Below are 26,048 nucleotides of genomic sequence, written 5' to 3'. Positions count from 1 at the left end.
GAAGTACAAACCATTCACTCTTAAGTGTCCTTGGTTTAGGGAAGATAGGATTTACTAGGTGGCTACAAACTGCTATTTAACTATCTGTCTCTGTTCCCCCGTCCCACTTGTCCTGGAATTTCCCCTAGCTTTTACTGTGCTATAACAGTGTTCCAGGAATAAACCTATAGCTTCACAAGATTACTTTCAGGATTTAAAACTTTGTATTTTCTCATTGCTCCATAGTTAACGTGGGTTCCACAATTCAGCATTTGAATGTTCTCTAACTTTATGTATCCCAACTAGACTGCAGTCCCAGAGCAACTAGAAACAGCCCTTAAACTGAAATGCTGTATTAGTCTACCATAGATCAAAGGAGAGGCTGTGGCAGGCACAGGTTGATCCGTTATTTGTGAATCCTGTATTTACAAATTCACCTACTCACTAAATCTTATTTGTAACCTCAAAATCAATACCTGCAGTACTTCTGCAGTCATTCATGGACCCGTCCAGAGCAGCAAAAAAAAAAAAAAGAGTTGCCCAGTGTGCCTGTTCCTAGCTGATGTGGAACAGGTGATTTTCTCTGTTTCAGCTCATATTATAAACAAATGTCCTTTACGTGATCTATTTCATGGTCACATTTTTGCATTTTTGTCTTTTTTGTTGATTTCATTGCTTAAAATGGCCCCTAAGCCTGCCTGGTCCTGAAGTGTTTGCTGTGTAGTGTTTCTAAGCATTAAGGCTGTGATGTGCCCTACAGAGAAAATTCCTTTATATAAACTCAGGCATGAATTATAGTGCTGTTGGCCATGAGTTCAACACCAATGACTAAATAATGTATGCTAAATAAGGTGATTTAAATAGAAACATAAAACAAGATTATCTATTGATCAGAAACAGTTGACAGAAATGTGTCCAGAAGCTCGCAGATGCTTTTAGACACAGAATTTGAAGTGTGAGATTGGTTTCTGCCATCAGGTGGCTTATGTTTCTGCCCCTCTTTTTAGGTATATCCTGTCTGTTCAAGGGAGAATTTTAGTTAGCTCAATTTATCTTAATGGACAACCATTGTTTTATTTTGTATTTACCAATCTTTCTTTCATTTCCCATGTAGTAGGTAGCTTGGTAGTTCTATATAAAATTACAAAATCATAAATTGGCATTCAGATATCTATCAGTCTTTTGGGAGTTTGGAGACAGTGCGCCAAGTATCTCATGAACCTAGATGAGTCCAGCCTCAAAGTTCTAGATTATAAAATAGAGAACAGCTACTAGAACCAGGCAACTTACAGCACAGCCACCCAGGCTCAAACGGAAGTTTTCAGCAGTATAATTTCAAATCCAAATACAGGAGTGAGGCCTCACAGAAAACTCCTTTTCATCCGGCTGGGATGCCACAGGCTGATTTCAGCAGCATATGATAAAATAGACATAATTCAAGCAAATATTCTGCCGAAGGAGGTTGAGGAAGTCAGATCTCTGTAGAAGTTGGCAAGGAGGGTTGACTTACAATTATACAAGTAACCAAGGGCTTCAATGGCCAAGAGATTAAGTTCTTACACAGGTATGTAGGGGCTAAGGAAATCCATGGGATAGCCTGGGGGCATGCTAAATTAATGTTAGAGGCAAAGGCCAGGATGTTTGAATCTGCACTACACGAGTATAGTCCAGTTAAATGTCCCTCAAAAGGGGGGAAATTTGAACTGGCCTTGGGTGAGGGTGAAGTACTGAAGTTCCTCTGCTCTTGGTTGGAGACCAGGATAAAAGCCTTTCCCACGTGTCTATAGCTAGGTCAGACTTGTACGGAAGGAAAGCAGCACTTTGAGTTGTGAACTTGAAGTTGTCAATGTGAACTATTACCCAAGTTGGAGGCATAGGGATTCCTTCCATTCTATTTCCTGCTTAATGTGACTGCAGCCATACTGGATCCCTGCTGAGTGATAGGTAGAAAAGTTAACTAGATTTTTCTGTTTGACAGAAATGGAAACTCAAAGCCATTGGTAGTCTCAGTGAAGAGCAGTATGATCCATAGAGACATTGCTCAAACAAAGACCTGTTCTTTGCAAGTCTTTGTATATTCACTGTATCTAGAATAGTTGAAGGTCGGAACTGACTTCGGAAACCCTGAACATTCTCTTCAAACACAGAAGGCTGAAGGGATGGATCAAAAAAGAGACTGAGACCATTTAAGAACAAAACAGGTATATTTCTATTGCACTACCTGATACAGAGGATAGTGTGGAATGGATGGATAGTATGAATAACAAATAATACAAATATATTTTATTTGAAATAAACAAAAATGCTTACACAGCTCAACAGGTCACTTGGAAACAAACTCTTGCTTGACTGGATTACTGAGCAAAAACAAAGCTGAAGCACAAACACCCTTCTTTTTTGACATGTATATGTAGGTAGGTAGGAAGACACTACTTGGTTTTTTAAAAAACTGACCTTCCCTTAAGGCCTGGTCATAGAAGTGTAAACAATGTAAATGAATCCACCATTTAGTTGTCATATCATGTCTGCGCCACCTGTGTTTTCTGCGGTCACACATATACCTGCCAATACATCTAGGAAGGGCTGCTATATCACAGTTACATTTAAGTTCTTGGCAGACAGGACTGAAGAAAAGTAATTTGGAACAAGTTTTCCATCCTATTTAGAACAAATCACTAGTATTCCCTTAAATAACAGGTTGTCACAGAAAGATACTGCCTGGAAGGTATCCTTTCACTTTGGTTCATTTTCAGGTTTTGTTTGTGACTTACAGAGTGTTCGATTCATTTGCTCCTAGTACAATCCTGCCACGTGTATTAAAGCAGATACCTATTATTTCTTCATCTGCATTTTTCAAGTCTGATGCTCTACTACATCCCTCGTATGTCAGCAGTTCTTTGAATATTAAAAAAATAATAATGGTAAAACTCTGCTAAAAATGCAGATGTCTACAACTACATTGGTACTAGATGGGAAGGAGACAACAGGGCGGGAAAGCAAACACGTTCACGTGCGGGGATGTGGTTCAAGTCTTTGGATTTAAAAACAGCTTCCCCAGAGAAGGTGGCTATCATGGAATTTCCGGAAAACTTCCTTTGCCCGACAAAAGGACCTAAAAAGCCCCAATCCAAACTTTTGAAAACTACAGCTAAGCAGTGCTATACGTGATGATCGAAGCAGTCGCAGGGAGGATGGAGGTGTCTTCCATTCGCTACAGGCAATGGCACAGCCTCTGGCTGTTGGTGATCAGTACAAACCATGGAAGTACAGGTGTGATCTGAAGGATGGGGTAGAAAAGCACTGACCATATTACTTGTCTATACCAGTAACAGGGCTTCCTGGCTAGGAAAATTTTCTAAGCAGTAAAATGACTCCAGGATAGATCTCTCCATTATTAAATGTGGCAGAATTAAAAATAAAGATTTACAAGTAGATATAGTGAAAACAGAAAATTACAAGGCAGAGAACACAAAAGTATCAAGACAATGCTATTATAGGTTCAACAGTATTCCGTGAGGCTAGAAAACCTGTTAACTCTGAAAGCCCTAGCAAAATATCACTCTTGTTTATAAATCACTTATTTATCATATGGTCATATGTTGAAACCTTTTTTTCCACGTATTGAAGAATCCTACACTTAGCCTTTAAGCATTCTGCATTTCTTTGCCAATCTTGTAGCTGAGTATCTTGTTCCAGTCGATTTTGGTGCGGGTAACTGGAAGCTGCCGGCGCAAGGCCTTGAATGTGGTGTCTGACATTGTTTGATAGTTTTCACTAATTGCTGTCTGCAATAGATAAAGATAAGTAACTTCAACAGAAATGAGATGGTTGTGAATACGAAAGTAAATGAGGTCAATGGACATGCTTGAGTCCTCTAAGAAGAACAGACAGAACATACTATTTCTACTGAGTTCCTCTCCAATCTCTGAAGTGGGTTAAGAAGCCCACCTATATTATTTCTTAAACTAGGGCTACAGTCTCTTTCAATATCAAAACCTTGATTGAAGCACAATGCCAAGTTGCAAGGTTGCAAACTCTCCACACTTAGTAACACTTATGTTAAAAGGACAGAGATGTCTAACAAAATATGCTAATAGTAAAATAAGATAATAAATCTAGAAAAATTAGTTCTAAATCTTACCTGATACTCATTTTCTGCATTTTCTATGATTTTAATAAACTCCTTGGCAGTTTGGGCTTCATTCTAGTGGAGGAAGGAGGAGGGAAAAACAGAAATTTTTAAGAATGTGAAAGTAGTGAATACAAAGATAGCAAAGAGTCCATCTTAACTAACATTTGTACAATTGATAGTTTATCAAGTGTTCCCATGTACACTCTCTTTTTTGGTTCTCACAAACCTGTGAAGAATCCTATCATCACTTCCATTTTGCAGACATGAAAACAACCCTCTTAAGTGACTTCACCAAAATTATACAGCTTTTGAATGATAAAGATGGGATCTGAATCCAGGTCTTTGCCCCCAAAAGCCCATGCTCTTTCCAATCTATCACCGTATGCCCAAAAGGCATCATCATGTCTTGAGATTTTTATGCCTTGAAAATATCTCTGGTTTAAGATGACATAAACAATGCCTTCAGGCATATCAGTCATATATGTTAAGCTCATATACTCCTCTACTTGCTACTTACAATGCTAGACCAAACAATCATGTTTTGCTTTACATGACTCAGGTATAAAATGAATTGAATCTTCTCTTCCTTTCACCATTAAGTACAACAGAGTTAAAGGCAGGAGGATAAGATTTAATGCAGAGCAGCAGCCCCAAGGTTCTTTCAAATAGTCAAAACTATTTTGTTTTTATAATAACACTAAGAGAAAGATACTTGCCTTTTTCACTCTCACTCTCATGTATATACAATGCAGTTTCATAGAAGCTACACATGTGTGATGATCTGATCTGATCACTCTGAGGCCAATGGAATGTGTGAAGCACATTCAGTTCTTTCATTAAGCCAGACACTGCACAATTTGTAAAAATGTAAATCAATGCCATTCTTTCATTCCTTTTTTTTTTTGGTTTGAAAAACAGCTGTTTTCTATGAAAATGTTATTTAGGTTAACAACTAATGGGTTTGTTATTGCTATTAAAAAAAAATATGTTATTTTTCCATTAATTTGAGAGAGGAAGGGGGGAGGGAGAGAAACACCAATTGGCCGCCTCCTGCACACCCCCTACTGGGGATTGAGCATGCAACCTGGGCATATGCCCTGACTGGGAATTGAACTGGTTTCCTCTCAGCATATGGGATGCCTCTCAAAGAACTGAGCCACACTGGCCAGGGTTGTTATTGCTATTTTTTATTAATAAAATTTTAACATTTCTCAGTTTTAATTTTTTTTTGCATTTAAATTTAAAAAATTCAATTGCCGCTGACTCACAATATTGTATTAGTTTCTGGTGCACAGCATAGTGATTTGACATTTATATACCTTACAAAGTGATCATCCCAATAAATCTAGTACCCATCTAGCACCATAGTTTTTAATTTCTAATAAGGTAAATATTGACAGATATAAAACACATAAACAAAAGCTATGTAAGAATGTGAATAACTTTTAGGAATATAAAGAAGTGCTTCGAATACAAGAAAGATTATGCCCCTTCTTTCCAAGTACACATCACAATACTTTTTGATGGAATAATCCTAAAAATGTTGTTTCTCTAATGATATGAATGCAGCCTGAATAGATTTAGTTTGGGAATCTTTCTTTCCCTTGGTCGTTACTGAGATGTTGCTGTCCTTGAGCAAATCTCTTAAGTGAGAAAGAGAAGTCTGAATTCTCTAAGGCCACTATTCTGAGTCAAAGACTTTGAACTAATATAGCTGGTTGGTTATATACTCTAATACGCTGCCAAAATTAAAGCACTGAAAACAAACAGAATTTCTAATAGCAGATTCAGTCCTTAGGATAAAAACTGATTTTTTAAAAAGAAACAAGACACAAATGAGACAGACATTAAATATTTCACACTCACCGAAACAGTTACTGAATCCTGTACATCTTTATGACTAACCAATTGAACATTGCCATCTTCATAATAGTGTACCTGTGTGAGACAACGTTGGAGCAAGTTTATGTGTAGTTCATATAGAAAGCTATTGCTAAGTTGTGTATTAAATATAATCATGTTCTGTTTAGAAAAACAACAAAAAACCCTATTGCTTAGGACACAAATCCATGCCTTAAGCCACTCCCAATCTTTACCAGCTGTGAACAAATAATTCATATGACCAATGGTAACTGACAATGGTGGTAAAAAATGCACAGAACATTCAAATTTAAGAATTCTCTCTTTCCTTAGCAGGGAAAACTGAATATTAAGTTCAACAAACATTATGTCTTACTGCATTTCAGGCACTGTACTAGGCATTATGATGCAAAGGTCTTAAATTATTCCACTCTTAACAGTATTAAAACAATTAAAATAAAATCATTAAACATTAGTTTTTCTCTGTGGAAACCAGGGAATTTTAATGGATCCTAATTCCTTATACATCTTTCCATATACACTATCATCAATATTGGTCAAATTCCAGGACTACCGCCTTATCCAACATGCATAACACCTGCCAATGCTGTTTTGTGATCCAGGTAGAAGTGTCTCATGAGGGATTTACTCTTCTAAGACATCATTAGAAGGGGATATAAACAGTCAAACTGCATCTAGGCAGAAACCATGATCCTATTAGAAACACAAGGACTTCTTCCTGGGTAACATGAACCCACTATTTAGCCTTAAGGGCCAAAAATAGGTGTCTTCTTTAATGGGGACAAATAACTGACTGTCCAGGTGGGCAAGAGGAGCTAGGCTTTCATACCGTATCAAAACCCTTAAAATATCATCTTTTGGCTTTTTAAAAGACGCTAAGAGGAAAAGACAATTTAAGAATACACTGGAAAAGCATGTAGTTGATAAATGCCTGCAATGCGTACATGCAAAACTCAGAATGGCCAAGATTTGGGTAAAAAAGACGGCTAAATAATGACATATTAAGTCTAAATTCCAATGGACAAGGACAAGGATATTCCAAATACAGGTGGTCACACCCAAGCACTAGTTCTGTTTCATTATGTTTGAGACAGCTGAAGGAAGGCGGTATGCAGAGTACATCTTTTTTTTTGGTCCAAGAATAAAGCTCATGCAATTGGTCTGAACTTCTGGCACATTTCTGAAGAGCTAGGACACAGACAGGAATATAGGGTAAGGACGTAAGTCTGGCTGCTTATGAACTCAACTGAAAAGTTCTAAAAATATCAATTTCATTATCTAATACACTAATGATATATTTTGCTTAAATTCTGTTTCAAAACAAAACGTTTTCTTTTTTGTGGGGGTGTCAAGCCATTTTACTGAGGGGCTGGGAGAGTTGTAGAGAAGCAGTGAGAAAAAGGAGATTCAACACCCATGGCTTGGCTGGGATCTCCCCAGTTTCACAGTTGCCAAAAGCAACAAAACCTTTTCCAGGTCACATCTGCTAATAAAAATTTTAACATGACTGTCATAAACATAATTCCTCAGAAACTGTTGCTTTCCCAGAACTACCCTTTTGCCTATAGAATAACCAAAAGGCTAAATATCTTAATGACTTTTCCATGTAATTCTCACACTGATTTTTTAAAGAGACATGTAAATGAAATAAGCCTATACTGAAAGTGTGATCAGACAATCTGTGGTTAAAAGGTATAAATGAGGTCTAGGTACTGGGCCCTGTTATAAAATCTTACCAGTAACTATCACTCTTTGTGATGTGTGCTCCTAATTTATAGGTTTGCATGGGCAAAACTGAAACACAAGTAATGATATCCTTCTAGAAGGAAGATAACTTACTTACATAAATTTATAGTAAGCTGCCAGGTTAATGCTGATGCCACAGTTACAAGATGTCTAGAGCATTAGACTACTCACAGGTATGGTTAACAGAAACAGAACAATAGATCTTAGGTTGGACTCCCCCAGAAGCAGACCCCGAGATAAAGATTTGACAGGAAGTAGTTTATTTGGGAGGTAATCTCAGGAAGCACTAGCAAGGACTGAGGAAGTGAGACACAGAAGGGAAGGAAGTGTTACAAGTGCATTAATAAGCAAGTTACAACTTGTGGGAACTTGACTTTGGAAGACTAAACAGAACATGTGTCAAAGTTGTCCCATCTGAGGGGTGACGAAGCTGACATATTTATCTCCCAACTCTTGTGTGGCACTAAGGACTGCTCCAAAGCTGTGAACTTAACACTTCCAGCTATCCTCATCTGAGATGGGCATGCTCCAGTGGCTAGGAAACGCTCCCAGGAAGAGAGTTGCAGCTACTTGTATAGCAGGAAGCTATCAGCATGTATGAAAAGACTGAGTAAAAACATCTACATGTTTTGATGAAATTATACCATTTGAAAAGGTCGCTATTGCTGTTATTAAAGCAAGACAACGCAATATAATAGAGGTATAATTAGTATTGATCTTCTCAGTTATCAGTAACTGTTTATTCTGATCTTAAAATTAGTTGGGCTTAAGCATTAGAGCACCCTGAATTTTGGAAGTCAAACCTCTGGTAGGATACCAGAAGTCCAGATAGGCATCAAATGGGTTAACAAGCTCCTTATTCACCTGCCCATCTGTCCTGACACCAGCAGTAGAAATCTAGTCTGCTTGGTTAATTCTATTTCATAACGTGAGGAACTGGGCCATTCTCTCTAGTTTCTGTTTTATTTATTTGACTTTAAAATCTTCTGTCACTATTGCAAAATACACAAACAATAAACTCATTCATGTAGCTTTCTTCAGACCTAAGTGTTAAGTTTTATTTACATGCATATGTAAACACTTAAACAAGTTAATACGCATGAAAGACCATAAGTAAGTTCCAGTAGCTGCTATATAGCACTTCTTAGTAATTATTTATTTTCCTATTTCCAAGAGCTGTTACTTGGTAATTCCTGGGAAGACCTTAGGTTCTCTTTGAAAGGGGAAAGTAGCAAGCAAGCAGTGCTCTCCACATGACTATCCTTTATCAGGTCAGAAGAGCTGCTGATTCCTCAGGAAGGAGGCTTCTATTTCTATTTACTGCCACTGATCTCCCTTTGCATCTACTTATAATTGTCCCTTATTTTCCATAATAGAACAAATTCCAATTTGGATGTTTCTGTGGAAGATGTGACACTTTAACATGGCCTATTAACATGTTGGGAATCTCACCTGAATCTTAAGTACTCCAACCACCTGGGCTGTAGGTGGTGTGATGGTGAACTTCCATTCTGATCTCCAGCGACCATTCCTGTTTAAAGACACACACACACATCACTGTAGAATTAGCAATAAGCATAAATAAGAGGGGATTTCCCACTGAGGCAGATAATTTGGGGAAGAGTGGAAAAAACCGAGTCATTTCTAGTTTAACAAACCCAAGGCTCTGTCCATTCTAATATAAGTTTGTATACAAGTGGCCTAATCATAAGCTTTTCCAAGTTATTTTGACTTTAATTTTTTTATATTGGAGTAGAAAACCATGCCTATTCTGTTCATGGGAGGCTCTTCCACAAACAGATGTATGAGCTGCTGAGTTATGCAATTAACTAAAGTATTATTAACCAAATCCAAGTAAAACTCAGACTTTCTTTTTTTAAATTTATTTGATTTTTTTAGAGAGATAGAGGAAGTGAGAAAGAGAAACAGAGATTTATTGTTCCACTTATTTATGCATTCATTAGTTGATTCTTGTATGTGCCCTGACCGGGGACTGAACCCAAAACCTTGGTGTATAGGGACAACGCTCTAACCAACTGAGCTACCTGGCCAGGGCAAACTCAGATTTTCAACTGGGCACTTTATTAATCAATTATTCTCACTCAATATGAGACTACTTTTAAAAAAATTATAAAATCCTAGCAGTGAAAGGAATTTAAATGATCATGTCTAAATCTCTCATTTTGTAGATAGGGCTCTAAGTCGAACACCTTATCCCAAGCTAGTAAGATTAAAAATCACATTTCAACTGCTGGTTGGGTTCCTTTCCAATATAAATTAGATACAAATAGACGAGAACATCTACTTTCTTACCAGAAGTTTTTAGGCTGAAACTGGTGACTTTCAATACATGCAATAATGGTCTGCTGTCCATCTATAGTTTTAGCATAAACCTATTGTTTAAAAAAAAAAAAAGTTAGATTCCAAAAACATACTTGATCTGAACAACAAATGCTGTATAAAAGCAGTGTGCTCAATCGCTAAATCTTTTGGGGAGACAAAGAATCAGACAGGGTGAGCTGAAAACTCAAAGCAGAACATATTAAATTCTAGAGGAGTCAGTGGTACAATGAACACAGAGAGAAATATTCCTCCTGGTTTAAGGTACAAGGGAGGTGCCAAGTTAGGCTGGGCACTATAAGACAGATGACATTCTGAAAAGCAGAGACTGGGAATAAAAGATGAGCGAACAGTCTGGGTAGGAAACTAGGGGTTTGCTATATCTTTGTTTGTTATAGCTCCTCCAGAACTGAATAACCAATATTGGTTAGGAGACCACTGAATTCATCTTGGCAGTAAGTTAGGGTGGTATCAATGGACAGCAAGATGCAGAAGCACAATGGAAAGTCTAGCAAGTGAGGGGTAAAAGCAAGAAAGGAGCAAAGTCCTTGCATGCTTGGATGACTAGAAAGATGCCTGGTGTTATTAACAAATTGGGAAATTTGGATGGAGATGTCCAGCTTGGAGTTAGAAACACCAAGTGCTCCTTAGTGTGGGAGAGGTGAACAGAAATGTGATCACCAAGAGAAAGCAAAAAAAAAACAAGAAAAGAAAAAAAAACGCTTTAGTCCACGAAATGTTTTACACGTGTTTTCCCTTGCTCTAATCAATCTGGTGAAACACTGCTATCATCTACAGATGGTAAAACTGAAGTTCACAGAGCTTCTTGCCCAAGGACATTTGGAAAGTAAGTAGCAAAGGTAGAATCCAGACCTAATGCTTTTCTGACACCAAATTCTGTTACTTTCCCTACATTAAATAAGCTGAGAGCAAAATACAGTAATGAGGTATATCTATATTTACAGAAATAGGAGGACTTAAGTAGACAGAGTAAGAACAGTTAGAGGGTGCTGACGTAGGAGTCTAAGAAAACATACTTTCCAGAAGTAGCTGGTTGGCCTCAGTGTGAAATGCCATACAGAAGGACCAAAAAAAAGGACACCAGGGCAGGCAATTCAGGAACCATTAGGACACTCAGAGAGCGGTTTCTGCAGAACAGAGACTAAAGCCCAAATCCACAGGGTTAAGAAGCAGCTAGGTAACAAGGAAATAGTAGAAGCAGAATGCTCCCTAGTTTGGGGGGTGGTGGGGGGGTGGAGGTGTGTGTGTGTGTGTGTGTGTGTGAATGAGAGAGAGAAAGAGAGAGGAAGGGCAAGGTAGAAAGAGAAGTAACTTACAGAATTATGACTGAGGAAAAGGTTTTTCCCCTTAAAGGCAGGAGAAATAAGAACATTTCTAAGTAAAGAGGAATATATCAGAAGAGAGAGTCACAGAAAGACATCCTGAAATAGGACGGTACGAATAGAAACAAAGACTAAGGGTCCTTCGTCCTCAGAGTCAATGGGAGGAAGAGAGATCTGAGCGTGAGAAGGGAAGAAAAGGCTTCCTGGCAGTCTCAGTCCTATTAAGACGCAGGGGACTAGATGTCTGTTTAAGGACAGGGAAAAGTTTGAAACATACTACATAGAAAATAGAGAGAATACTGAGATGAAATTAAGAATTACTAAACAGAAGAGCAAGGATAAAAAGACAATCAGGTACAGCAGACACTGTTATAACAATTCCACAACCTCTTGCTGCTCATTTCTTAGCTGAGAGAGCAATGAGAAAGGACACAGCAGGTTATTCACTGGGAAAGCTCTCCAAATTACAGACGGGTAGTGACAGACTTTGAACAGGGAACAGGTTAACAGATGACAAGTTGAAGGTATATTTAGAACTGAATAGTCAATTTCTAAAAGAGTGTGTTATGTCTCCCTTTGCAATACTGGATTCCCAAATGGAATTATGTACTTATCCACCATAAAGGGTTTTCTCAATTATTTCAAAACAAAACAAACATATAATGCCATCCAACGTTTATGCAGAGCTTACTTTGTGTCAGGCACTTTCCAAGCACTTTACATGCATTATTAATTCCAAGTCTCACAGTTCTCTGAGGTAAGAATTATTATTTCCATTTTACAGACGAAGAAATTGAGACACAGAAATGTTAAAGGATTTGTGCAAGGTCACACAACTAATTAAGTGGCAGGGCTAGGATTCAAACCAGTTAGCATGGCTTTGAAGTTAAACAATATTCTATACCGCCACTAAACTCATTATCATTATGTATTTAAAATAGCCTACCTGACATTCTTCTTAAAAACATGCCACAATCTCACAAAGGAGAAATCATGGTATAGCCCAATTTATCATTTTTTTATCTAAGAGGTAGTAAAAAAAAGTCAAATTACCCATGATTTTCAAAAAACTGTTGAGTTCAAATAGTTTTGACTATCCAATGAAGCATATATGTACAAGTATAAGTAGCTTTGTGTAAAGATACCTACAACAAAAAGTCATAAATGTGGCCAACAGCTCTCCTGACAATCTTAATTTACTTTTTGCCACATCTAAGCTAAAGACCTTTAATGATGTTTTTTTTTTGGAGAGGAGTAAGGTAATTTCTGACGAAATGTGAAATAGAACACACTGAGATTTAAATTGTTTATGCATTGAGATTAAGAAAAGAAAATTTCCATATAAAATTTTCCATTTATACCTCTTTCAAAAATTATTCAGGGAATAAAATGCAGAGAAGACTGTAACTAAGAAGAAAGAAGTGATGTGTGGCTGCTAAAGGACAGGTAAATGAAAGAAACACTATCCAATAATGAAGCAGGCAGATACTTAACAGTACAGAAGCCGTTGGAATAATGATCTTTCACATAGGCCCTTAAAGCGCTGTCACAGGATTCTCTCCAAGACTTCAGACCTCCATCTGCTTCCTCCGGCTGGGGGTCACTTGCTTCTTTCCGTAAGTGATCAAACTTAAAGGAAATTTTGTTTCTTGGGTCTAAAAATCTGCTATTACCCAGGTCACCGTGTTCTGTAATTAAGACCTTCCAAAGAATAATTACAAATATGAGTAATTCTGTAAAAAAGACAGTTCTTGTCACATTTTACGAAAATTCTGAAAAAGAAAGTTAACTTTAAAAAAAAAAAAAGTCCTTATTGATTTCAGAGAGAAGAAGGGAGAGGGAGACAGAGACAGAAACATCAACGATGAGAGAGTCATTGATTGGCTGCCTTCTGCAAGCCCGACTGGGGATTGAGCCCACAACCCGGGCATATGATCACTGGATCCTAGGTTGATGCTCAACCGCTGAGCCATGCCCGGGCAGGCTAAACTTTTCTACTGTTTCATTATTACTCATTATGCTCATTATGATTCACGTTCCATTTCCGATTACATTTTTTTTTTCCATTTCATTTATTTTAATTACTATGTTCCCAATGCGCAACCCACTTCAGTGCCTGCAGCTTGCAGGCAGAGGCCAGACAACAGTTCAAGGCCACAGTATGCTCTGGCCTGGGGCACTGAGAGAGAGCCAGGGGGATGGTTTTTTTTTTGGGTTTTTTTTAAAGTTAACCTTTAAACCCAACCTAGAAATAATCTATATATATAGTTGGCACTGAAAATCAAAGTCAGATTAATCTCACGAATTTTATCAATTGTTTCCTTTCACTTCTGTTTATGACATTTAAGTAAGGGCTCTAGGATCATTGCTTTGTCTTTATGTTTGCTAGCACACTCTTCCTTCCCAGCTGTTGATCAGAATAATCCTGTCTGGTTTATTACAATTTCCACAGGAACTGTATGAAATCTATTTGAAAAACAAATGTTCCCATATCATTTGTATTTCTTATTCTGGTAAGCTTTCCATATTATTTATATTTCTTATCCAGAAATGTGGCATTTAATCTATTCAGTTTTCCATGTATTTCTCTGATTAAAATATGTGAGTGATTATGAACTGTGTGGCAGGCTCCTGCTAATTTCCTAATATTACTTTCTCCTTTTTCCTTAATAGAACTGCAAAGGTTTTCAAGGCAATGTGTCTAATTAAAAAACTGACACTTCCCAGCTAGGAACGATATATATTCTGGCAATAACTTATCAGTGGAAGGTGCTTCTGGAATGGCCAATGGTGCCTTTCACACCTACTTCCTTTTCCCTGCCTGTTTTCCCATTAAATTTAATGTCTCCTGTTATTCTTACCAAAGAGACTTAGAAATAGGTGGAAAACCTGTATAAAACTTAATTCCTTTAATTGTTTTGTTAGTGGTAGCTAGCTCTCTTTTCCTGTCAAAGAAACTCCTAGTGTTATTAAAGAGAGGAAGACTCTCCTAATATGTAGAATAGTCACAAAAGCTATGAAAACTAAGACATGAATTCATTCAGCATCGTATAGTCAAATATCTACTTTGGTTTATAGGACTTCTATTACCTTTCAAGCATAGCCTATGTAATAAAAACAATTTTTACCTGATCTTCATATCCTTCTATCTTCACAGGCGTGAACTGATCCATGTTATACTGGGCAAATGCACTGTTTTTAAAAAAGAAAAAGAAAAAAGGGGGGAGATGGGGAAATAAAGAATTATATATAAATAAACACAAAAGGTATTTCACATAACAGTAAAAAAGAATGAAAACACCCGCTGGTCTTTTCCCCTGTACCTCCAGGCAACTGGTGACATCATAAAGCCTGGTCTTTCCCCCTTTATCTCCAGGCAACTGGTGATATCATAATGCCTTCCAGCTTTCTGCAGGAACTCCTCTCCACAGCATCACAGAAGTGCCCTAAGCTCTGACTGAGATTTCCTTTTTCTCTCCACTCCTAAGCTCCAATACAGCTCCCATTTAGACAGGTCCTAAGTTTTAAGCAATCTGGTTACTGTGAAATACTAAGTTTTAATCGTTTAGATAGAAGCTTTCAGTAATTCAAAAAGAATCTTCAACTGATGCACTATTTTGGAAATGTTGTCTTCTTTACTCTGGGCTCTGAGGTAGGAGAGACCATAATTAAATGTAGTGGAAGGCGCCCTGGCCGGTGTGGCTCAGTTGGCTGGGCATCGTCCTGGGCACCAAAGGGTTGTAGTTCAATGCTCCGATTTCCAGTCAGGGCACATGCCCAAGCTGCGGGCTCAATCCCTAGTGCAGGAGGCAGCCAACTGATGTTCCACTGTCACACTGATGTTTTTTTCTCTCTCTCCCTCTCTGTCCAAAAATCAATAAAAATATTTTTTAAATAAAATAAAAGTACTGGAAGGCATCTGACACGGGGAGAGGGTGAGGTGAGAGCTGAGCATCAGTCAAGTCTCAGAGGAGAACCTAAGGCAGAGTAGACGTTAAAAAGAAAAAGATATAAACAAATATTCAAAGTACATGCCTAATATTGTTTATTTGTTCAGTGCTAGATTTACCAAACTCTGCATTTTCATTGGCTTCTTAGTACATCTTACAAAGGAGTCTAAAGATAAGGCAAAAGAAAGATGGACCTAAGCTTCAGTGTAAGAAAGCCTAATACACTGATAGTCTTATCAAGTGCCAGCCCTCTCACAGGATTCGCTTGCCAACGGAAGAGTTAAACTTCTCTCCCGCCCAATTTTAACCCGCTGAAACACCTGCTAGACCACCGTTTTTAAGCAAAACACTGAACTTCCCCCAGACTTTTCAACAGAGACCAAAGTAACAAATATTTAAGGCTAATCTTCAACCTTCTCATCTGAAGTTACTGTTGTGTCTATTAATGAATCATTTCCTTGTAACACCACATCCCCATGTAGTAAAATAAGTCCTAAACACACTGGCTCTTGAGAAAGGAATATAAATTGTGTTCACATTTATTAATTTTAAAAAAAGCTTAAGAATAGGGAATAAATAAGTACTTCACTCTAGGATATGTCTTAAGACTATAGATTATGATACCAATGCCCAAATTTGTTAACGTGGGCTCATCCTTGATTCCTCTCTCTCACCCTTCACATCCAACCCATTAGAAGGTCTTGTAGGTTCTACCTTGAATATATATCGGAGTCTGATTCTTTCCCACCAATCCTACCACTAGCACTCCAATTTTGATTTACAAAAAATAATAATAATATTAATTATCTACTCTTTTTTGCTCCAAAGTGACTTTTTCAAAAATTAGGTGCCTATACCTGTATATAAGGATTTCTGGTCCCAAGAATTAACCAATCAGATGCAACCTTATTATGTGGTGTGACCAATAAGATACAACTATTATATGACCTATGTATTTATGGGTCAAGGCAGGGCACTCACACTGGACCGATATTGCTGTATTGGCTGTTTTCATTTTTTTAATTTAACAAGATTTTCAACCTTTATCATCTCATGGCACACATAAACTAATTACTAAAATTCTGCAGCACACCAAAAAAATTATCTTTTTGCTGATCTGACAAAAAAAAGTATAATTTTGATTTATTCACACCGTATGGCTATTGTTGTGTTGGCTGTTGTCATTTTTAAATTTGACAACCTAAAGGAGGAGGGAGCAGTGCCACCGATTAAGTAGTCAGAATGTTTTAAAGATTGAGGCACACCTGTTGAAAATCGCTGCTCTAGTCTAAACCACCACCATTTGTCTCTGAATCACTCAGTCTTCTAAGTACTCATTTTACTTCAACCTTTGCACGCCCCTGCACAGCAGCCACTGATTATTCTAAGAAATAAGCCTCATCATGTCACTCTCTGTTCAAAACACTCTAATATTAAATTTCCTATCTCTCTCAGAAAAAAACCTACTCTTTACATGGTCTACAAAACCCTACTTCGTGCAGGAGTGTTTGGAATTATGAGAACGGTTCTGGTGGAAATCCAGGAAAGAGGGTAAGCCCTAGGTTTTTAGGCCGCCTTCATTTTACAGAAAAGGCAATAATGCTGAGGATGGTGATTACTGAAACATTTACTGAGCACTAACTGTGAGGACTAGGGCCAAGGGGCCAAAGCACCTCATTGTGGAAATAAAACTGAACTCTTCATTTGTATAGAAAATCAAATAACTGAGCACAAGACAATTCTCCTTTAGCAAGGGGTTTTCTAAGAACCTAGAGTCCATAAGAACTAGAATATTAATACAAAGCTTTATTGTCAGTATAGTTAAAACTATTGAAGCATTTGAACTACACACCAAATTCTACTGTCAATCCTAATTAGAAATGGGACAACAGGCTTAGGATGCACTCACCCTTGAGTCTCAACATTCCCCCCCACCCCCACCCTGCAGTACCTTACCAAGTAGAGACAAGATTTATTTTGGGAAGCTCTCAAGGATAAAACTAAGACCAATATGGCAAGCAAATTGAAGAACTGGCCTTGTGAGGTAACAAATTGCTTATTATTAGAAGCATTAAGATCAGATAACCATCTGTTGACAAAATGTATACAAAATTCTTTCAATGAAAAGGGCAGAGGGAAAGCAGCGGTTGAACCAGCAAATCATTAATGTCTTTTTTTTACGGCAGAGTCTATGCATCTAAGAGAAACTAGCATTAGAATGTTTTTTCAGTGTGTGCCTAAGTCAATGTATAATCAGAGTATCTTTCATGATGATAATTAATGTGATGGTGTGCAAATTTTAGGTTTGTAGAATCTGGTCCCAAAATGAGTTCCAAAAAAGCAGTATGAACAGGGCAGGAGAACATGATTGTTTCCCAGGCAGCAGCTCTTATAGTTAACATCTAAACCAATTATATTTCATACCAAATGCATTCATAATTATCTGGTGCTCTACATCAAAATCCTTATCCCATCTCCCCACCCCACCCTTTCCCAGACATTATCCAATTGTTTTCCTCTTTACAAAGGAACTCTGGGCCAGTTGGATTGACAGTGACTGAAATAAAACTTTGCACTCAAGAGTAAAGGAGAGTAGTGATAAAGCCAGATAACAGGGCCTTGAAAACTAGACAATGTTTAGATTTGAACAAGACACAACAAACAAACCCCACACTGCTGTAATTTTTTAAAAACAAAGACAAAATGAAAATGATATTTTATAAGGATTAGTCTGACGGTGATAAGAAGTCAATGACTGAGTAGAATAATCATGCTATTATTCTACAGTTAATTCTTACCATAAAACTACTTCATGAATATGTTATTCTTTGGCAATTTGAGAAGCATTTTCATTCCTCAAATAGCAGCCTAATCTTTCTATAACCATAAGTTTTTAAAAAATTCAACAGGAGCTAAGAGAACTATAGAAGAAAACCTAAAGAACTATAGAAGAAAACCTAAGAGCCAACATTAAATTCTGCTGTAATGGGGAAAATTTGTACCAAAATAAATAAATAACGGATAAAATCACATAAACTTTAAGGAAGTAAACACTCTGGAGGAACATGTTTTCTCTAAGAAAAAACAACTAAAATTGCTAAAACCAACTGCTTTATTTTGAAGTGGTTTAAGCTTAATTTTCAGGATACCAGTTTACTATCAACATACTTTATAACAATATTAGAATAACGCTGTAAGTTCATTTGAAAAGATACTTACTGTGCCGCCCCTTCCCTGAGGAGATTGTCATTATTAAGTAGTAGCCGAACATCTGAGGAAGAAAACAATGTTAAAAGAAGTTAAAATTACAATGTTCATAGAGGATAAACTTGAGAGATTTTTGCAGATTTCTAAATTAAATTTTAAAATTTTAATTTATTGATTTGAGAGAAGGAGATAGGAAGAGAGGAACAAAGAGAAACATCGACTGTGGTTCCACTTATTTATGCATCCATTGGTTGCTTCTTATATGTGCCCTGACCAGAGCCCACAACCTTGGAGTAGTGAGACAACCTGTTAACCAACTGAGCTACCTGGCCAGGGCTTTAGATTTTTTAAAAATCAGACTTTGAACGGTCAGTCTTTGGATATATTGTATCTAAAACTGCAAATGAATAGATGCTAATGTTCATAGATTTGCATACAAGTACTTATGATGTAATAAATAATCTAACAATAAATTCTCAAGGAATTTCATAGCAAACGACAAACATGGTTTACAGAAGGTTAAAGTTAGGACTGTTAATTTTGTATCTAAAGAATCCTTTAAAATTAGATTAAGAATTGAAGGCTTATCTGCACTTTAAGATCAAGAAAGCTGGGCACAATCCAGTCAGTGGCAACTGATCAATGTTTCTCTCCCTCCCTCACCCTCCTCTCTCTCTAAAATCAATAAAAACATATTAAAAAAAAAAAGACAGTGAATAATATGGAAGGTTGTAAATGTATTGGAATAATGATCACCAAACTGGCTGTGACTCAGAATTACCTGGGAGAACTTGATAAAACAGATCCCACCCCAGATCTAATGAATGAGAATCTTGAGAGGACATTACCGCTGAAATGTGTAAATTTAACCAGCTTCTCCTATTCTATGGTGCTTCCTGAGTGAAAGCACTGAAGAAATTTAAGCTATGATTTATAATGACATATAAAACTATGAAAACAATACCAAACTACTTTAAATCTTTACTCACATAAGACAGGTATCCCAATTTAAGGGTTAAGACCATGTTTTTGACTCAAACCTCAGTATGCTCTGACACTTACTAGCTGGGAGAACCTCTTTGAATACTGATTTCCTTAGCTATAGCTATAATATGTTGTCAGGATTAAAAAAGATAACAAGTACTCAATAAGTGCTCATATGCTACTAAGGAGGGCTTAAATAACTAAATACTAATCTTACTCACCGTTGAATACTTCATTAAATTCCCCGGGGGGTGCATGAGTGATGAATTTAGCAGCTATGCGTACCTAGAGAAATAAAATTTACAGTAGGAGAATTATGAAGAGTAATAGATAAAAGGAGAGGAATTAGCAGATTATAATATTTTCATTACATCCCTTGTTTAAACCTTCAAGTCTTAGTTGCCTTATATTCTCCATTATTACAATCTTCATCAGTAACTACAAACAATAGCAACTTTTTTACTACCACAAAAAAAAGCTTTCCAAAGAGAAAAAACTCACGGACATAGATTGCAGTGTGGTGACTGGCGGGGGAAGAGGGGAGGTGGAGGCGGATATACAGGGGGCTAAACGGTGACGGAAGGAGACCTGACGGTGGTGAACACACAATACAGTGCACAGATGATGTGAATGAAGACAATGGCAGATGGAATGTGGACAGGTTAGACATATTGTTAAGTGAAAAGTAAGATACAAAAGAAACTGGTGGAGGGGGGAGGGATCAATGTGGGGGGGAGGGGACATCTGTAATACTTTCAACAATAAAGATAAAAAAAAAGCAACTGGTATATTGTCTGCCTCTCAGGAAACTGGGTGACTGGAAAATGGGTGGGAGGGGACTTTTTACTTATGCCTTTTCCTACCATTTTAATTTTAAGCATGTGATTATAGTTCCTATATATCTAAAGCAAATTTTTTAAGCGGAGGAACAGAATCTAATAAGAGGAAGAATAAACGGGACTGGAATACTAATGAACAGGAGAGGAAAGACTACGGGTGAAAAAGATCATGCCAACATTCTGAGCTTGTGTGACTAAAAGAGTAAATAATGGGATGAATACAGGAGGTTCTGATGAAGAAGGGAAAACAACAGTGTATATTAAAATTATCACCTCGTTCAGAATTCCCCAAGTAGTCAAATTGTCTTCAGTATCATGACTCATTTCCCCTACCCAGGCTTTTTATTTTCAGAAGCTGATCCATATAAGGATATTTATTTATTTCAAGAAGATGAGAGAACCTAGACTCTTAACCAAAGATTGTGCATTAAAGACAGAAAAGAGCAAATGATACCTCATCCTAATGTTTTCTGGGCTCTAAAGGAGGGGACTTATAGCAGATGAAGAAAATACTTTTATCAGGGGTTTTGTAAGGGTAGAAGTATATACACATAGTCATTTTGGAAGGCATAGAGCTTTCAAGCTTTACAGGATTTACTAGGAAACATGCTCCCAGGAGGGTCATTCCCAGGAGTGACAAAGCAGGGTACCAGTAATGGCAGAAGATGCTCAGAGATAATGAATGCCCAAAGAGGCACCCAGAGTGTGGACACAACCGGAACACAAATGTCTAGAGATTATAAGAAATATTTGGGGGTGGGGGAGGAGAGATATGAAGGAGCATGAATTGGGGGAATGTTAGAATGAATGAAGGTATAATTGATCTCTTTCATACCAATAGGTTGTGCCTACACTATGTACCTACACTATGTACACTATGTACCTGGTCCTCTGCTAGGCATTAGATAAAGACATGGTTTCAGTTACCAAGGAAATCCATTCTGTTATCAGGGCAAATGTGAGAAAGCAGACAATGACAGAAATTACTTGAACATTTGAATGTTTCAATTTTAAAATAGATTTTTTTAAATTAAGAGTTTGAAAAAGTTCATTAAATTTTGCTCAGTTTCAATTTCCCTTACCTCCCAATTTTAGAAAACTGAGGCCTATAGAGGTTAGTGATTTTTTCCAAAATCGCACTGGTGGCTAGCAGCTCAGCAGTGAGGGGCCAAATCTCCTGACACTCAGAATCCTTCTTTCCCACTATACCACAAGATCTCATTTATAATTCATTAAATGGAGGCCTCTAGTCTGTTTTTTCCATTCATTGTTACATGGAATAAAGTATAGTGAAAAAGCATGGCTTCTGAAATAGACAAACCTGGGGTTTCAATTTTCTTTACTTTGCTTAGCATGAAGGCTGGTCCTAATAAAATAGATAGATGTTCTAAAAGAAATTACAATTAACCTATACTCTTAACCAAAGATTGGGTATCTGAGTTTGGACCCTGCTTAGACTTTATACTACTGTCCAAGGATTTTATAAGAGTATATGAATACTATTTGGCAAAGCTAACTGAAGAAAGGGAAGATAAAAGAATGGTGGTGCTAATACTAATTGGTGACTTGCTGGAAAATGCCATGGGAGATAAGCTTCAGGGCTTACTTCATCTTCTAAGGGTTAATGGCTCATCCAGTAAGTTAAAGAGGCAATCAAAATCAGGGAAATCCCATTTAAAAGTGTATTTTTCACAAGCTCTAACAGGGCTCTTTTGTATTCATATACATTTTCCACATCTCTCCTAAGTAATTTTGATAAACCTGTTCCTCAAAACGGCCGGGCATGGCTCAGCGGTTGAGCATCGACCTAGGATCTAGGAGATGGTGGTTTGATTCCCGGTCAGGGCACATGCCCGGGTTGCGGGCTCAATACCCAGTCGGGGGTGGCAGGAGGCAGCCAATCAATGACAACTCTCTCATCCTTGATATTTCTATCTCTCTCTCCTTCTTCCTTCCTCTCTCTGAAATAAAATATATTAAAAAAATAAATACATAAAGTGCCTCAGAGATGGGATCATTGTCTAAACTTAAAGCATACAGATCCATTTATCAGTTATGCTATCTTTGTGGCTGTACACAAATATGCTACTAGTTAGGCCGAAGGGGAAAAATATGCTAATCACACTTTGTCAGCCTTAAAATTCTCTCAGCATTTGTGTTTTTTAAAATGCTGAATCAGCTTTCTGTGCCTTTAGTGCTCTTGCAAAGGCGATGAACGTGTTTCTAAAACCCGCCTGCCAAATGTTCTGTAAGAAGTGTGTCAACCCCACAAAGTAACACAGAACAAGAAGGGCAAAGGTCCTCTCTGTATATATATGCAGGGACAGCGGTGTTGTGACAGGAAGCAGAGTGACTATAATGGGTATACTAAGCTGATTTTCTGCAAAAAGGCGAAAAGTACAAAGAAGATTGTGCCGAGGCTTGAACGTGTGGAGCCCAACTGCCCATCTAAGAGAATGCTGGCTAGTAAGACACGCAAGCATTATGAACTGGGAGAAGGTAAGAAAAAGGGCCAAGTAATCCAGTTCTAAGTTTCAGATTTTGTTTTATTATGTGAGAATAAAATCTTGAGGATAAAAAAAAAAAAAGCTGAATCATGAAATAAAGAAAACAGGCATGCAAAGAACCCAAACAAGTAGTTCGTCTCATATTTCCAGTTTACTAATGATGGTATCTTGTCATTTTGGTCAAGTTAAGCATTTGGAACCAAGTAACTGAAGGGTCTTAGTAACTAGAAGAGTGAAGCTCATTCTCAGAAACTGAACCAGAGGATAAGACTAAAAGCATTTATTTCTACAAGTTATTACACTTTCTACTTCCTGTTTTATTTAGGCTGCTCATCATGACCATTTCAGGTAACAATGCAGAAGTTAGAAAACCCAACTTCCTCTTTATAAAGTGTCAAAAACTTCAGCAGCTATTTACGAAAATGGTTCTCACTAGCTTTTATAGAAATACTTACAAGGAAACCAGAGACCATCATCTCTGTGTTCAATGCTTTCAGAAAGGGTAACAAAGATAAAAAGCTGTAATATGTATTTGGCATCATGACATATATGCCTTTAAAAAACCCCAAGTCAAATGTAGCTGAGGTCTTAGCTAAAAACAGAAAAAAAAAATGGCAACTTTAGAGTTCCTTCAAGGAAGAATCAATACAAATTAAGGCTAAAAATGTTTTTAAAAATTTGTTTGTAAAAGTGCCTTGGTTGTGAAAATTTTATAGGATAAGAATCTCATTTAAGAGTTACTTATGTTTCCGAATGCTAAGATACTCACAGCAACAAGTCTTGATAGAAAAACACTTTCTCAATTTTTGAATTCAGTTAAAAGGAAGCAGAGGCTTGGAGGAGGGGGCAAGTTAGTTATGGAGCTAAAGAGAATTGAAGAAATCTTACAAGTCAAAGATTTGTACGATTTCCTTTTTACTTACAGACCCACAAAAGAGAAATAGTTTCATCTCTGTGAATAAGAATCTAATAAAATTTCAGAAATCTCAAATCATATGGACTTACTAAGACATTAACTGTATCAGTCACACTAATGAAGACAATGTGGTTAATCTAAAAAGTTTACTGAACGTGAAATTCACCAACATGTTTTGGCAGATTTACCTTACTAATTTTGATTTTCCTTACTGTCATTATTAAAACTAAGCAACAAGACAGGTATGCTGGGAGATAAGAGGAACCTGGTGAGATCTGATAAAATCAACACTATTAATGTTATTATACACTGTCAATTGAGATAGCCAAAGACATCTCAACTTGCACTCTGAAATACATATATATTTCCCCAAATTTAATTAAAAAGGCATTCTAATCCAGTATGGGAAACAAAAGACACAATTCTTGTCCTAAAGTGAGTAATCTAGTGAAACCATTCTAATTTCTACAGGCCCTAAAATCACTTAGTTACCGAAAAGCCTGACAAAACTGTTAAGAAAGGTGTGCAGTTGTCGGAAAAAAGTTACTCCCCCTAACACAGAATTATGCTCTTGTATTTAAGACACTTTTGGAGAAATAAGTACACAAATTACACACTGACAAATTCAACTATAACCAAAGACACCCCAGTGGAGCATCAAAGAAGGCACAATGCATGGTCGAGACTGAATGTGTTAACGTGGGGTTTCTGTGCCTATATAAAACCTTTCGGGAGTTAAAAAAAAAAAAAAAAATCCTTTGGCTAATCTCTTAATCCGTTAACAAGAAACTGACAACTATTTTTCAGTTATTATCGTTTAGAGGATGTAAGACGCAAGGGATCGAGGCACTGCGGGGCCCTATGTACAGGCATCCAATCAAGGGAGTGTCTGCAGGGTGCTCAAGTTCTCCACCAAATGTCCTGAGGCTTACACATTTATTATTGCGAATTAGTCCAGTTTATAGCATGTGAGGAAAGAGATGGATGTGTGGAGAGGCGGCTACCGCGTAGGGACCCCTCGGTCGTGGAGTCGTGACAGCAAAATCACTTCCTGGGGGAGGAGGAGCGAAAGGGAAGTTAAGAGGCCACCCTGACCAGGAAGTGACTCGCCCTGCACCAGCCTCAATCAAATCTAAAGATGGGGGGGGATGGGGTGAGACCCAACCGCTCAGGGGTGAGACCCAACTGCTTAATTCGTCGCGACATCACCATCGGGGTCCCCTCTCTTAATTACAGAGAAGACTCCACAGCCGCGATTCAATAAAGGGAAAGTCTCTTCTCCTGCAGGAACGCCGCCGGGCTGTGCCTCAGGCCCGGGAGGAAAAGAGAGTTGAGAGATGGGGAACTGGGGCCACTGGGAGCCAGGGGAAAGACCCTCAGGAGGAAACCGTCCCAACTGCGGAAGGCGTACGCCAGCACCGGCTAAGACGCTTCTTTCTCCGGGGGGCCCCTCCAGGGTTCCCACCGAGGCCGCGTCGCGCCCCCGATCCCTGTCGCGGGAGGAGGAGAGAGAGAGAGGAGCACCCCTTACCTTCTCCTCATCCGACACCCGATCCTCGAAGTCGGCCATCTTGGGCTGCTCTGCCCTAGCCCGGCCCGGCGCGAGGCAGGCCGAGAAGGAAGCTGAGTGATGGCATCACCGCGGGGGCCGACGGAAGGGCCCGCCCTCCCGGAAACGCCGACCCGGTGGGCGCCATGTCAGTTTCGGGCGCTGGGGCTGGGCGGGAACCGTGCTGACCGCCCGAGCCCCGGAACTCGCCTTTGCCTTAAATGATTTTAAGTCTCATGTCGTTCTCTCCGTGTTATATTCATTGCCCTAGTCATCTATGGGACGCGGGGAGCCCGTTTGGACTGCTCTGGGCGCCCGAGCTCCATCCAACCGAATAGCAGTTGCTACAGCTATAGGCTTTCCCAGTATGTGATTTCCATGGCAACGAAGTCCAAATGGCTCAGTGCTGCTCGATCCCTACTCGATCGATAGCTTTTCGAAGCCCGGGGGCGGGGGAAGGGGAAGGGGCGGGTTGTGACCCTTGCTCATATGGGAAGCAAAACCACTTCGGGGTCACGCCTCAGTCCACTTTCTCCAGAGTGGGTGCCGTTATCCGCCTCTTCCCACCCTTGGAAAGAATAAGGTAGCCCGGGCCGCTCCTTCCCCGTCCAGATCTCTGCCCCCTATCCCCAGTACGCGCAGCCTTCTCCGAGGCCCACTTCAGGTCCGCCACTA

At 38.4% G+C, this 26,048-nt stretch overlaps 1 protein-coding gene across 1 annotated transcript; it reads right to left on the bottom strand.

Moving 5' to 3' along the window:
• Positions 1-2,164: 2,164 nt before the first annotated feature.
• CAPZA1 (capping actin protein of muscle Z-line subunit alpha 1) lies at positions 2,165-26,047 on the bottom strand. The gene is made up of 10 exons (XM_081121307.1): positions 25,356-26,047; positions 19,784-19,847; positions 18,591-18,642; positions 14,550-14,613; positions 12,916-13,122; positions 10,052-10,131; positions 9,191-9,269; positions 5,978-6,049; positions 4,121-4,183; positions 2,165-3,764 (listed from the first exon to the last, which is right to left on the bottom strand). Exons 1-10 carry the CDS (start codon positions 25,392-25,394, stop codon positions 3,624-3,626), a joined length of 861 nt encoding a protein of 286 aa, XP_080977433.1. The 5' UTR covers positions 25,395-26,047; the 3' UTR covers positions 2,165-3,623.
• Between the last annotated feature and the right edge of the window lies 1 nt (position 26,048).

The sequence above is a fragment of the Miniopterus schreibersii genome, assembly GCF_964146895.1.
Source record: "Miniopterus schreibersii genome assembly, chromosome: 19".
NCBI classification, from domain to species: Eukaryota; Metazoa; Chordata; class Mammalia; order Chiroptera; family Miniopteridae; genus Miniopterus; species Miniopterus schreibersii.
The sequence above is the reverse complement of the archived record's forward strand: the minus strand, read 5'-3'. Positions and strand labels throughout refer to the sequence as shown.